Source organism: Hyla sarda, chromosome 2 (genome assembly GCF_029499605.1).
Source record: "Hyla sarda isolate aHylSar1 chromosome 2, aHylSar1.hap1, whole genome shotgun sequence".
In the NCBI taxonomy this organism is placed as follows: Eukaryota; Metazoa; Chordata; class Amphibia; order Anura; family Hylidae; genus Hyla; species Hyla sarda.
In genome coordinates this window covers 249,357,510-249,372,194 of record NC_079190.1, presented here as the reverse complement: position 1 = coordinate 249,372,194, position 14,685 = coordinate 249,357,510, and the positions used below count along the sequence as shown (strand labels likewise).

Here is a 14,685-nt window from a genome sequence, read left to right as displayed (position 1 = left end):
TTTGCTATACACATGTTTATTCCCTTTGTGTGTAATGGAACTAAACCAAAAAAGGAGGAAAAAAAGTAAATTGGACATAATGTCACACCAAACCCCAAAAATGGTCTGGACAAAATTATTGGCACTCTTAACTTAATATTTGGTTGCATACCCTTTTGGAAAAAATTACTGAAATCAGTCGCTTTCTATAACCATCAATAAGCTTCTTACACCTCTCAGCCAGAATGTTGGACCACTCTTCCTTTGCAAACTGCTCCAGGTCTCTCTTATTGGAAGGGCGCCTTTTCCCAACAGCAATTTTAAGATCTCTCCACAGGTGTTCAATGGGATTTAGATCTGGACTCATTGCTGGCCACTTCAGAACTCTCCAGCGCTTTGTTGCCATCCATTTCTGGGTGCTTTTTGATGTATGTTTGGGGTCATTGTCCTACTGGAATATAATATCAAAAATCTCCCATAGAATACCCAGGGCTTATTTAAATTTCAAAAACAAAGTGTTAAGGGGGGATGCTAGGGACAATTGTATTTTAATTCAGCAACCTGGGAATGGTGGAATATGAGGCTTGGAGTGGTCCAGATATAAGGGAATAACAGATATTGACCCAAATAAAAGGAATAAAAGAATATGAATAATATGAACCATTACTAAATATCTCCAGAATCAAACATGTCCTAAGAACCTGAACCCAAACCTGGGTTGTTATTTTAATACACAATTTGTATTATTTTGAACACAACTTTGGAATTTTTAATAAAAATATAATAAAAGTGATGTTTTAAAGGGGTAACCCTAGCAAAGGGCTTAGTCCCGGAAGGGCTTTATGCCCTGAAGGGAATTGGGTTTTGAAATTGTCCTGCTGGAAGACCCAAGATCTCGGACGCAAACCCAGCTTTCTGACACTTTGCTGCACAGTGCGACCCAAAATCCATTGGTAATCCTCAGATTTCATGATGCCTTGCACACATTCAAAGCACCCAGTGCCAGAGGCAGCAAAACAACCCAAAATCATCATTAAACCGCCTCCATATTTCACTGTAGGTACTGTGTTTTTTTTCTTTGAAGGTCTCATTCCGTTTTTGGCAAACAGTAGAATGATGTGCTTTACCAAAAAGCTCTATCTTGGTCTCATCTGTCCACAATACATTTTCCCAGAAGGATTTTAGCTTACTCAAGTTCATTTTGGCAAAATGTAGTCTTGCTTTCGTATGTCTCTGTGTCAGCAGTGGGGTCCTCCTGGGTCTCCTGCCATAGCGTTTCATTTCATTTAAATGTTGACGGATAGTTTGTGCTGACAATGATGCTCCCTGAGCCTGCAGGACAGCTTGAATATCTTTGGAACTTGTTTGGGGCTGCTTATACACTATCCGGACTATCCTGCGTTGAAACCTTTCATCAATTTTTCTCTTCCATCCACGCCCAGGGAGATTAGCTACAGTGCCATGGGTTGCAAACTTCTTGATAATGTTGCGCACTGTGGACAAAGGCAAATCTAGATCTCTGGAGATGGACTTGTAACCTTGAGATTGTTGATATTTTTCCACAATTTTGGTTCTCAAGTCCTCAGACAAATCTCTTCTCCTCTTTCTGTTGTCCATGCTTAGTGAGGCACACACACAGACACACAATGCAAAGACTAAGTGAACTTCTCTCCTTTTTATCTGCTTTCAGGTGTGATTTTTTTTATTATGTTGCTCACACCTGTTACTTGTCTAAGGTGAGTTTAAAGTAGCATCACATGCTTGAAACAATCTTATTTTTCCACAATTTTGAAAGGGTGGCAATAATTTTGTCCAGACCATTTTTGGAGTTTTGCCTGACATTATGTCCAATTAGCTTTTTTTTTTTCCCTCCCTTTTTTGATTTAGTTCCAATACATACAAAGGGAATAAACAGGTGTATAGGAAAACATGTGTTACTGCAATCCTTTTCTGTGAGAAATACTTAATTATCTCAAAAAATTTCAGGGGTGCCAGCATTTACGGCCATGACTGTATATATACGGCATATACTCATACTACAGTGGGACTAGAGAAGAACGGCCACCCGCCCGCATCTATACATTATACAGGACGATCGCATCTGGTGTGAAAAGTGACACCCGCTGTGATCTGTCTTTTAATGCAGGTACTACAGCTCCCAGCATGGAGCAGAGTGTGCTCCATGTTGGGAGTAGTAGTACCTGCAGTCTAGGACAGATCACAGCGGGTGTCACTCCTGATACCCAATGCGATCGTCCTATCTAGATGGGAGAAAGCTGCCCGCATCTATACATTATACAGGACGATCGCAGTGGGTGTCAGGAGTGAGTCCCGGGGCGATCTGTCTATTAGCACAGGTACTACTATTCCCTCCCATCATGGAACAGTCTGTTCCATGCTGGGAGTAGTAGTACTACCTAAAAAATGTTTAAAAAAAATAGAGAGAAAAAAGTGAAACACACACACTTTATTAAACTTTTTTTTTATTTTATTTTATTTTTTACACTTTTTACTTTTTGTTATAGTATGCAGACTGCAGAGCATTGCATCCTAGGGTCTGTAGAAAACACCTGCCCTAAACACATCTGCACATACCCCCCTATGTGTATAGCAGTGTGTGTATATACATTCCGATATAGGTGGGGGTATGTGTAGTGCATTGCACCCTTGTCTGTAGTACAGTGAGTGCACTGTACTGTGAGTTTTCAGTGAGTGCACAGTTTCTGAGCAGTTTCACAATCAGATGCTGTATGTATGGAACATTTCTACCCTAGAAGCATGAAATACATAGGTTTATGTTTATTAACACCTGTTGCTGTTTGTCCCTGTCAACCTCTATTCTGATAAACATAAATATCTCATACTAACATCAGATATTGACATGTAAATGAGTAGGGCTGTAACAGGTATTTCTATATTAATGACTCCTGAATGTCAAATCTTTCTAGATATACAGGGATTGGTATGGGCAAGGAAGATGTGTGATTGCATAACTTGGCAGATTTGGTATTCAGGAGTCTGGGAAAGCTAAGTAGCAACCACTGGAGAAAGTGGATGGTTGCTATATTGTTGAATCCCGTGTGACATGAATTTTAAAACAGTGGTTCCACTGCGCCACTCACAAAAACACAAAAGAGGTTACTCAAGGACTGCCAATGTGGAGCATTATACTGTTTAAAACACACCAATTGATGTGCATAGGGAAACCGTATATTTGCAGAAAAAATGATCTGTGCTCAGGTCAGTGGTAGCAAAGTAGGGACAAAAAAATACCTAGGTACCTAAAGTCCTAAGTTCAAACTTAAAATAAAAAAAATTTAGGAGCCAAAATTGTTACAAAAAAAAATTTTTTATGCAATTCCTGTTGCATTTTTGAATGCGCTAATACTGCAACAGAAAGTACTAATACAGATCAGTGTGATGAATGGATTATATACACTTTTATGACGTGGACATATTTAAAGTTTATTAATAAAGTCCCTTAAATATGTCAGTGTTAATATATTTTATTAGGGCATATGGACGCCATAGGGGCTGTCATATATTATATGGACATCGCAATATTGCATGTCATCTGCTGTGGCAAAAATAGGGAAAATGTGTATTTAACCAAATCTTCCCCCTGGTAATATAAAATGATAGCTGGATTGAAGGGTCATCTATGTTGAGAAGTAGTATTTTAGACTCATTGGAGTTATAAGCCCAGAGGGAGCAGTGAATTGTATCCGTTACTAATTTTCCCACGAAACTACAGATCTATCTGCTCAGCTACTATTGCTCCATAACTTGCTGCTCACAGATCAGACCATCAGGTATACTGATACAGGTATGATTTGTTGTAAATGAGCCATGCAAAAAAAGACCCAAGTGCAGCATTTTTACCTTGTTCTTTTTCATTATGCTGGTATGAATACGTTTTTTTTTTATATTAGTTATATATCATATTAAGATCCTGTATATTTAGTGGAAATGAAAGCATGAAGGAAAGTGTATCTCCCACATTGTTATTAGCATATTACTCTAAACTTTAGAAGGTGAATAGACCACTTTTTGAGCCAGTTTTCTTTTTTTTTTTCTTCTTCTTTTACATCAGTAAAAAACAGCCCAAAAAGGTCGTCTCAAAGAGGATTCATTGTATGTGTGAGTGGTGTAAAAAAAATGTCCATTATAATAATAGTATTCCTACAATCTGTGGTCCTATAGGGAGATCTCCTTTTCCAGTGATATATAAAGGGATTATCTGGAATAGAACTTTTTTATTTTACTTATTTATAAAAAAAAAACAAGCTTACCCAGAATGCTGGCATGAAATGAACCCAAGCATACAAGAACTGTGCTTACCTCCCGTCGCTTCCCTGGAGCCTCCAATATTCAGATCCCGACCACTGCTGCAGTCTTCTTCCTGCTTCTTGTGGTTGACTCGTCACATTGACCACCTTGGCGGGTAATAGACTGAGCGGCAGTGTGATTTATTGAGCCCCGGCACAATGCCGCTCAGGTTATTACAAGCCGATGCAGGACATTGCTGCAGCTGCCGATTAGCTGAGTGGCAGTGTGACATGAAGACTACAAGAAGCAGGAAGAAGACTGGAGTGGGGGCTGGTTCCCAGAACACCAGAGGCATCAAAGCAGCGGCAGGAGGTAAGTCCAGTTTTTTTTGGTTTAATGTGGGCATTCTTTAAAAAAAAAAAAAAAAAATGTTCTATCAAGGATAACCCCCTTGTGGTAGAGTATTATATTGTTGTAGTATTTTGGATGTTATTAATAATTCAGTAGATTAATATTCTCTATATGCCAGGTTTAAGGGTGCACTACATGTATGTTAGCATGGGACACATGAGCCATACACCTGCTGTAAGGGGAGCCACTAATAGTTTGGCACTCAAAGCTTGGAGTCCTTACCAATCTTAAATTAAAGAGAACATGTCACATTTAAAATCTGTTTAAGGGTGGGTTCACATGTAACTAATCCGCAGCTTATTTGACACTGCGGATCTGCCAATGATGACTCTATAGTGTGCCTCCTGCTGTGCCTGAGTTGTCTGCTCGTAGGAGCAATCTCCAAGCAGACACACAGGGACGAGCAGACACACAGGGACATACAAGTCATCGTGCACATGCGCAGTGTACTCAGACATCTCGCCCACTCTCGGCCTACCTCAGGTCTCTGTGTGTCTGCTCATAGAAGCGGATTGCTACTACAAGCAGACAACACAGGAACAGCAGGAGGCACACCAAAGGGTCTGTCATCAGTGGATCCCCAGGGTAAAATACACTGCGGATCTATTACTTTATAAGTGCAGAAGCCTAAAGTATCCATCCATAAGACCCTAAACACAAGCCTGTCAGTAAGGACAAGAGCCCTGCTCCTATGCAGGATGGGTACTATGAGGAGGAGCTGAAGTATGAGAGAGCCACAACTGGGGACAAGAGGCTCAGGTATACAGGACCAGCTTCAATAAGACTTCTATTTTAAGTGTGGATATAAAGAGCCATCTCTCTTTTCATTCCATTACCTTCACAAATAAATTAACTAACTTTACCAATGCATTATGTGTACCTTAAAATGGTAACACCAGATAACAAACCCTCATATAGGTATGTTGGAAGAAAACGTTATAGGTTTCGCGATGCACAGCTGTAACAATTATAAAAATCAAGGAGTCCCCAAGTTCTAAAGGTGCTAATAATATTTTGCAAAAATAACCAGTAACTTCTGTTCAGTTGGTGAACATTGTATTCTGTAATACCAGTTTCTTGGCAAACAGGGTAAACAAAAATACTCTGATGTATAAGCAGCTTACACGTAAAATTACTAAATATAATCATCAAACAAGAATTATCATGTAAAAAAAACTTCCAAAGCATAGGGGATATATTTTAGATCCCGAGGGGTCAAAGTGCTGGGGCCCCCTGCGATCTCCTGTTTGGAGCCCTGGCTCTCCTTCACAGCGGCATGTCACGACCCCAGCCTGAAGCGTGGGCCACCACGCCCCCTCTATATAGCTCTATGGGAGAGCCGAAGATTGCCAAATGGCTCTCCCATATACTTATATGGAGGGGGTGTGGCCCCCCCCCCCCCCCCCCCCCCGGGTGCTCCAAACAGAAGATTGCCTGGACCCCCCCGCAATCTAAAACATCCCCTATCCTTTGGATAGGGGATATGTTTTTTTTTTTTTTTTACATGATACTTCTCCTTTAAAGCTGAAGACGTAATCACAGATATTTTCTATTTTTGGATGGGTTTCACACAGGTGTAATTTGTTCACATTAAAGCCACAAGTCCTGGACTGACATCTGTCATCAGACCGGTGACCAGTCCGGGACTGGTGGCTATAATATAGATGCGAAAATATAGCCAAATTATTCCCATATGAAATAAGCCTAAGGGTGGAATTTTGATGGTAAGGTTGGGTTCACACACAGTATTTTGATCAGTATTTTTAGGAAAAAGTAAGAGTGATTTCAAAACAACAAAAAAGCTGCAGATCTTTCCATTATAGTTTTTCTCTGTGTAAGGCTGGGTTCACATCACGTTTTTACCAATACGGGCCGGAGTGAGACGCTGACTCCGGTCGGCTCATTTTTGCCCCGTATGCGTTTTTCCAATGCACCTCAAACCGTGGTCTACTACGATTTTAGGTGCGGTGGAAAAACCGCATACGGGGCAAAAATGAGCCGTCCGGAGTCAGCGACTCACTTTGGCCGGCTCATTGAAATGAATTACATACGGGAGGCATACGGCAGGGATACGGGAGCGCAAGGTTTTAGTTCCCCCCCCCCCAGCCGTATGCGGTCCCGTATTGGTAAAAACGCGATGTGAACCTAGCCTCAGTTCCACTCTTGGTTTTACCCAAAATGCTGACTAAAATACTGTGCGTGGTCCCAGTCTAATTTTTCACAGGATAAGACTTGTCAGTAAAAATTTGCTTAAAATTGGATTGTTAGAACAACTGGCAATTTTATAGCATCTCCTGATAATGTGATATGTATCACCATGTGACAGGAAACAGAATGCCATGAATTGACATTCTATTCTCTGCCTATGTAAATGCATACCCCGCAACTAGCAAATGTACTAACCTGTGAGAAATGGATCATGAGATTAGGAAAAATTCTTTCTGCATAAATGTGCACATATCTGAAAAACAGAATTATTACAGTTGAGCAGTCACATGTAAATGTACTTTGCCATGTGATGAGTAATGCTATAGTAAATCTGTCAACAACTTGTTACAGTACAGACTGAGAAGGATATTACAATAGTAAGAGATTTAAATAGATTGTGCAGCACAGCAGCTCTCTCTTGGATGATGTGTTGCTTTATATATAAAACTGACACAAGTTCACAATGCATTGGTAACAGAGTGACGCACAATAACCTCAAATATAGAAAATACAAAATAGCCAATAAAAGCATAATAATGTTGTGGAAAATAGAATACAAAACTGTGAGATTCTCATACCATTGCTAGCAACAAGCATATTTAATAACAACTTTATTATAACTTACTAAAACCATTAGCCTATAGGCATTTAAAAGTGCACCAGCAACAGTGTGTGAACACACGCATACTAACCGGACAGACAAACCTGTGGATTAGTGAAGAAAGCACATCATGACATAGTCATATTTTTATGCTAACTATATTAAAAATGGAAAATATCTAAGTAACCAAATACAACAGGCTACAAGAATATGATGTTATCTCCGTTATATAACATCCTGTCTCTTATTTAATCTGTCATGACTAATATACAGTCATGGCCGTAAATGTTGGCACCCTAAAATTTTTCAAGAAAATTAAGTATTTCTCACAGAAAAGGATTGCAGTAACATATGTTTTGCTATACACATGTTTATTCCCTTTGTGTGTATTGGAACTAAAGCAAAAAAGGGAGGAAAAAAAGCAAATTGGACATAATGTCACACCAAACTCCAAAAATGGGCTGGACATGGTCAGGATTAGGTACTGAGTGATATATTTTAAGAAAAAATTTTGTTGGATCTGCTTTAATGTAGCCTGGCATCTCACCAATGAACGGCTGAAGCATGGCTTCGGCCCACGCACATAATCGTTCGTTCAGTGATGAAATGGCAGCCACAAAAGGTCGCATTGTAGGAGGAAATGTGTTTTTATGAACTTTGGGGGTGGAATGAAAAATTGGTGTCACCGGGTGTTGCACCACAAGATACTTACTTTTGTCTTTTATTAAAGACACCAGTAACCATCCCAAAGTTCCTGATGTTCCCGTGTGAAGCTAACGGTTTGGACGCTTCGCAAGGGCCTGTATGTAAAGACATCCATTAACTTGAACTCTAACGGACTCTAAGGTGAGTTTTACCTCACCAGAAATAGAGTCCGCTGAGTCTGTGGCGGATGTGAGAGAGCCTTAGTGGTGTCAGGATCGAGAACTCTGGCTGCTTCCTCCTCCCCTCTGCCAACGTCATCTAGAGTGTCGGAGAACATCACTTCATCAAAAAACACTAAGTTAGGGGGAAGCGCCGGCTGGCCAAGATGCGGGACTCTCTACAGCCAAAGGAGGTGAGATCTGTACCCGTCTTTAACTTGTCCGCCAAGTTACTTTCTGAAGTTCTGAAGCTTTCATTGCTGTCACAGGGCTTGTCCAATTACCCATCATTTAATTTAGACCTATTTAGGACTTAACGGGACATTAATAAATTTATTAGAAACATTACGTTACGGAAAGATTTTTCAGCTATTAATGTCCTGACTGCTATGTCCGATAATTGTGTTTGATGTTCCTAATTCTTCTGACATAAATGAATTGCAATTGAATGCAGTTGTGTGTGAGGAACATAATTTGTTATCTCAAGTTATCTTTAGTTACAGGTAAAACAGCAGGTTTTTCCTTTGAGGAATTTAGGGCTCTGACCTCCTACAATTGCATACAATTTATAGCAGTGACTCTGTGCCTTAATTCATTGTCATGAATACTGATTTTTATTCTGTCATGTCAAGGAAAGACTTTGACAACTTTCAGGAGGCAGTTTAATGGGATGTATGTAAATTGTCTAAAGAGGTTAGGCAAAGCAAAAATAATATGTCATATTCATAGAGAAAGACCTTGGAACACCTGGAAAAATCGGACGACATTGTCTCCGACAAGTGGACAAAGGTGGCGCTATAGTCATTCTCAACAAGGGTCTGTATGGGAAACTTAATATGACTATGTTGATGGATATCTCTACATCTACATCGCCCTTGCAAAGCGACCCAATCGTCACCTGCACACGGGAACTTCAGAAACCTTGTGAACCTTGGGGTGGCTATTGGCATCTTTAATAAAAGTGGGTATCTTGTGGTACAAGATACCCACTTCCTCCATCCATAGGTCCCTTTTGGTTGTTTCTTGTGGTACAACACCCGGTGACACCAAGTCATACCACATGATAAGGCTAGAGTTGCAATGAGCTGGTTCCTCACAACATATTGTCATTAATTGGTGATCTGCAGGAATTTATTATTTAAGTTGTTGAATTTTTGTGTTTGAAGGGAACTTTTTCCTGCCGATCTCGCGAACATATATATGTGTTGGTGGGAAAGGGGGACTCTCTTCGCCCACCATAATCCTTTAGTATCTTGTATCCAATGGTATGGCCTATACATCGATGATCTCTGCTTTATTTGGGGATCCGATGTATCAGCCAAAAAGGAATTTGTGTATTACTTTAACTCTAATTATGTAAATCTCCGTTTCACTGTCTTTCACGATACAGGAACCATGCCGTTTTTAGATCTGAGATTGGTGGGAGACTGCCCCTCGGGTAAAATTATTACTACTACTTACCAAAAGGACACCGTGGCAAATTCGATTTTACACGCAGGGTCGTGTCATTCCCCCCATGTAACTAAAAATTTGCCTGTAGGGAAGATGATACGAGCCCGACGCAACTGTACCCTAGACAAAGATTTTAAGTTAGAATGCTATATTGTACAAAAGTATATTCCTATGATTAGTGCTGATCCTGCTTTTGCATTTGTATTTAAGAATGGGCTACAATGTGTCCCTACAAGAGCTATTACTATTGGACAAAGGCTATCCCCTAGCCTGTTCTGTAGCTATACCAACCATAAACGCACTTGGCTCACCTTACCATTTCCAAGGGTCATGGTTTTTTGCTAAAGTCCCATGCAAGTCTGAGACTTTTCTGGTGCCTTACACCACAAGCTCTGCTCTGCATCTCCTGGTGAGTGAGTTTGTCCAGCCTGCAAGCCGCACCCCTCCCACACGCCATGTCCCTTATGCAAGTCACAACCCTTCCATTTTTAGCCTCTTTTTTGTTTCGGCTTGAGGCCGAAAACACCTTATTCACCTGCTTCCCCCATATCACAGGTCCTTTAACCACAATCTCTTCATCACAGCTCAGCCCCACCTTACTACATAAACTCTGCATATCCGGGTGAATGTGTTGGTTCAACTTGAGAGCCATGCCCCCTCTCCATAAAGTTTTACAGATTTGTGAGATCCAGATTCCATGCCAAAGGGGTATCACTTCACAAATATTTTTGTTTCGGAGTGTGTATTTTTTTCTTACTGTATATTAAGCTGAAATGTCTTTTTAATTCCTTTAAAATAGAAAATTCCTTTAAAAAAGTATTTCAGATTCAGGACTGTAAGGTGCACAAAAAGAAAGCATTACTTATTTGCTTGTGTAAGCTATATGTTGTTTTTTTAGCTGATAAATAGCATGTATTTGCAATGAAAAAATATCAACAAGTGTAGCTGTTACATCTGCTTTATTTTTTTTTATTAAATCTACTTTCACTTTATGCTTTAGATTTTACTATGCAGTATTGGTAAAATTGGACATTTCATAGAAACTAGTAAAAAGTTTTGATCGGTCGAGGTTATTTATTTATTTTTTATTTTTTTTAAAGCCGAGGAACGTGCTCTCGATTCACCCAAAGTGCAAGAAAAAGTGCAAACGTGTTACACTAAAAAAACGTGCACAAAGGATGCGGTCTATCGCAAGCCCTTCTCCGATAGGAGAGAGGCCCCCAACAAACCTTACCCTTCGCCTCCGGACCAAAAGGTACCTGCGAGGTTCCAGGTTCGATGTCCCTTTTCGCCGAAGCTACTAGGGGACCACAAATGCTCCCGGCATCCCCCTTGGCGTTAGCCAAGGTATCTGCCCGCAGAGCCGATAACGGTAGGTACCCTGCCAAAGCAGGAGTACCCAGGGTGTTTGCAGGGAGGTGCGGAACCTAATGGCCACACACACCTCCCCTAGACCGCCAGGAGGGACACCCAGAAGGGCTACCGCATCCTGACAAATCCTGTGAACATACAACACGCAAAAAGTGACACAGTGAGACAAAAAGAAATAAATAAGTGAATGTGTGCAGATATACTGCCCGGACATCCGGCCGGATCTATAAAAATTTCTCTGATCCTAGCCAGAAGGCCGGGAATCAAGAGGTGAGTGCCACAAGGTGAAGAGATTATGGTGCCCGTGCTTCAACTCAGTGAGCCCATCCTCCCAGTGAGTTTCGGCACCTCGGGGTCACCACTCCCCGAGGCACAAAAGTACTTCGGCTCTAGACCCTCTCAGCCTCATGGCGAGACCCGGAGGGAACAGGTCACATCGGGGCAGCCGTCGAGCTGATTCCTCAGAACCAGCCCCGGAAAGCCCTGGTACACCTGCATCCTCCATGCAGCACCCATCCCCACCAGCATGAAAACTGATAAGAACAGATACTACACTTGATCTTAGCCAAAAGGCCGAGAAGCGATCAGTCGGGGTATGCGTGCTGAGACCCCCACTGTTTGGCTGAATGAGTAGAGTGAAGCTCTCAGCTTAGCACTTCGTTCTATGTCTCTCTCCTTGCTGCAGGAGACAGATTGTAGAGAAAGTCTATGGAGCTTATCACCTACAGCATGGAAAGCAACAGGGAGATAAACACTTAGCTGAATGCTCCTCCCATTTTTTTCTAGCGATTGGTGAATGATACAAAGCTTTTATTTGTTGATATCCTTTTATAATTTTCTGCTGTGAAAGTGCTGACGTGCGTCCAATTCATGAAATGGCGTACAGCATATGATAAATTTGACAGCTAGTGCTGTGTGTTACTGTATTGCATTGCTAACCCTCTGCTGACCCCTATAACTTTCTTATTTTTCCATATATGGGGCTGTTTAAGGACTCATTTTTCTTGCCATTATCTGTAGTTTCTAACAGTACCACTTTTATGTATATGTGTTTTGGTCACTTTTTTAGGGTGTTTTTTTATTTTTTATTTTAGATGGGATGTGACCAAAAATCAGCAATTTCAGACATAGCATTTCTGCACACAGTGATACCAAATATGTTTATTTTTTTTATTTTAAGCTGCCAGATATTTTGTTGGTGCCTGGACTGTTATCAGGCGGTGAAGTTGAGATTATTATGCTATGATAACATAAAGAAAGGTATAGTCTTTGTCAAGGTCAGATTGTATTTGAATTGCGTTGATCTTAGGCTTCACTAGTAGGGCACTACAAACTTGTAAGTGTGTATGACTCTCTTGACTTAACCTGTTATTTTCCTGTTCATTCATTCACCATGTATAAACATGTTATCAAATAACCTTGTAAAAAGAAAAGGATACTACTGTAGTTATGTATTTTTTATTGCAATACAATGAGACTTCTTTAACCCATTAAGGACCAAGCCCATTTTGACCTTAAGGACCAGAGCATTTTTTGCAAATCTGACCACTGTCACTTTAAGCATTAATAACTCAGGGATGCTTTTACTTATGAATTTTATTCCAAGATTGTTTTTTGTCACATATTCTACTTTGTTAGTGCTAAATTTTGGTCGATACTTGCATCATTTCTTGGTGAAAAATTCCAAAATTTCATGAAAAACTTGAAAAATTTGCATTTTTCTAACTTTGAAGCTCTCTGCTTGTGAGGAAAATAGACATTCCAAATAAATTATATTTTTATTCACAAATACAATATGTCTACTTTATGTTTGCATCATAAAGTTGACAGGGTTTTTACGTTTTGAAGACATTAGAGCGCCACAAAGGATAGCAGTGATTTTCCACGAAAATTTCAAAATCAGAATTTTTCAGGAACCAGTTCAGTTTTGAAGTGGATTTGAGGGTCTTTATGTTAGAAATACCCCATTATGAAAACTGCACCCCTCAAAGTATTCGAAATCCCACCCAGAAAGTTTGTAAACCCTTTAGGTGTTCCACAGGAATAGCAGCAAAGTGAAGGAGAAAATTCAAAATCTTCATTTTTTACACTAACATGTTCTTGTAGACCCAGTTTTTTTTATTTTTTATAAGAGGTAAAAGGAGAAAAAGCCCAACAAAATTTGTAACTTATTTCTCTCAAGTAAGGAAATACCTCATATGTGGATGTAAAATGTTCTGCGAGCGCACTACAGGGCTCAGAAGGGAAGGAGTGACAATGGAATTTTGGAGAGCGAATTTTGCTGAAATGGTTTTTGGGGGGCATGTCACATTTAGGAAGCCCCCATGGTGCCAGAACAGCAAAAAAAACAAAAACACATGGCATACTATTTGGGAAACTACACCCCTCAAGGAACGTAACAAGGGATTGGCTAAGTTTCCATTTGTTTTTTTTTTCTTTCAGTTTTTGGAGAACTGCCACTGCAGTTTTTGAGCCAAAGTCAGGGGGAGGAGAAGTGTAAGTCCTTCCTTTATTAACTGCGATGTGAAACACTACCTTAAAGGGGTACTTTGCCCCTAGACATCTTATCTCCTATCCCTATCGGCTGCGGCACCCTAGACATCCGGTGCACGGAGCGAACTTCACTCCGTACCGGATGACTGGTCGATACGGGGCGGAGGCTCGTGACATCATGGTCACTCCCTGCTTGTGATGTCACAGCCATGCCCCCTCAATGCAAGTCTATGGGAGGGGGCGTGACAGCCGTCACACCCCCTCCCATAGACTTGCATTGAGGGGGCGTGGTCGTGACATCACAAGCTTCCGGCACTGCACCCGATGCTCTAAACGAATGCCGGCTGCAGCAGGGAGATTGCAGAGGACCCTTGGATAGGGGAGAAGATGTCTAGGGGAGGAGTATCCTTTTAATATAGTGTAAAGTTAAGCTTCAAGTATTGCAAGAATGTTTCCTTATGAGAAAAGTGTAATAGAAAGGAGGTAAAAAAAGGATTGTGGCTGTTATAACACATGCAGAGCCTTGTGACTAGCGCTAGTGCTAACAATTCTGTATAATGTAGCCTTAGGCATCCCCTGTGCAACATATTAATAATAATAATAATAATAAAACTTCTAATCCTTTGTATCAAATCAGTTTGACTCCATTGGCTGGTAGTAATATCTTATGTTTTGTACAACCTTTTAAAGTTTGACCAAAAGATAAAGACACATTTTAGCTTCTCTTTCATCTCTTGTTTTTCAGAGTTGTTTCCTGCGTTCAAGGAGCTCTTGCTGCTGTTTCTGGGATAATTGTTATAACTTCCTGTAAAGATGTGAAATTTGACAGGTAAGTGCAAGAGAACATTTCGTATATGCAGTATATTTTTTGAAATTATCAGAGAAAGCGCCTCCCAAGGATGTATAGCTGAGGAATGCCTAGTCACCGCTAACACCTTATTTCTTGGTCTAGAATATTTATTTGTTCAGGTGCCTTATATCAATATTCATGTAGATTGAGTGTTTGATAAACATGTTTTAGCTTGCATATATTAGCCA

The 14,685-nt window shown here is 40.4% G+C and overlaps 1 protein-coding gene, 1 long non-coding RNA gene and 1 pseudogene across 3 annotated transcripts in view; 1 reads left to right on the top strand and 2 right to left on the bottom strand.

The window, feature by feature from the left end:
• The window catches only part of TLCD3A (TLC domain containing 3A), a 60,186-nt gene that overhangs the window by 22,946 nt on the left and 22,555 nt on the right, over positions 1–14,685 (top strand). For both annotated transcript variants that reach the window (XM_056556912.1, XM_056556914.1), the window contains exon 2: positions 14,393–14,476. In XM_056556912.1, the coding sequence (XP_056412887.1) occupies positions 14,393–14,476 (84 nt within the window). The remainder of the gene's footprint in view (positions 1–14,392; positions 14,477–14,685) is intronic.
• LOC130355973 (uncharacterized) overlaps positions 1–14,685 on the bottom strand; it is an 88,641-nt gene that overhangs the window by 69,994 nt on the left and 3,962 nt on the right. The window contains exons 2-3 of the long non-coding RNA XR_008888720.1: positions 14,329–14,452; positions 7,063–7,120 (exon numbers count right to left, since the gene is read on the bottom strand). This is a non-coding gene — a long non-coding RNA (uncharacterized LOC130355973). The remainder of the gene's footprint in view (positions 1–7,062; positions 7,121–14,328; positions 14,453–14,685) is intronic.
• Positions 11,580–11,739, bottom strand: LOC130359146 (U2 spliceosomal RNA; annotated as a pseudogene).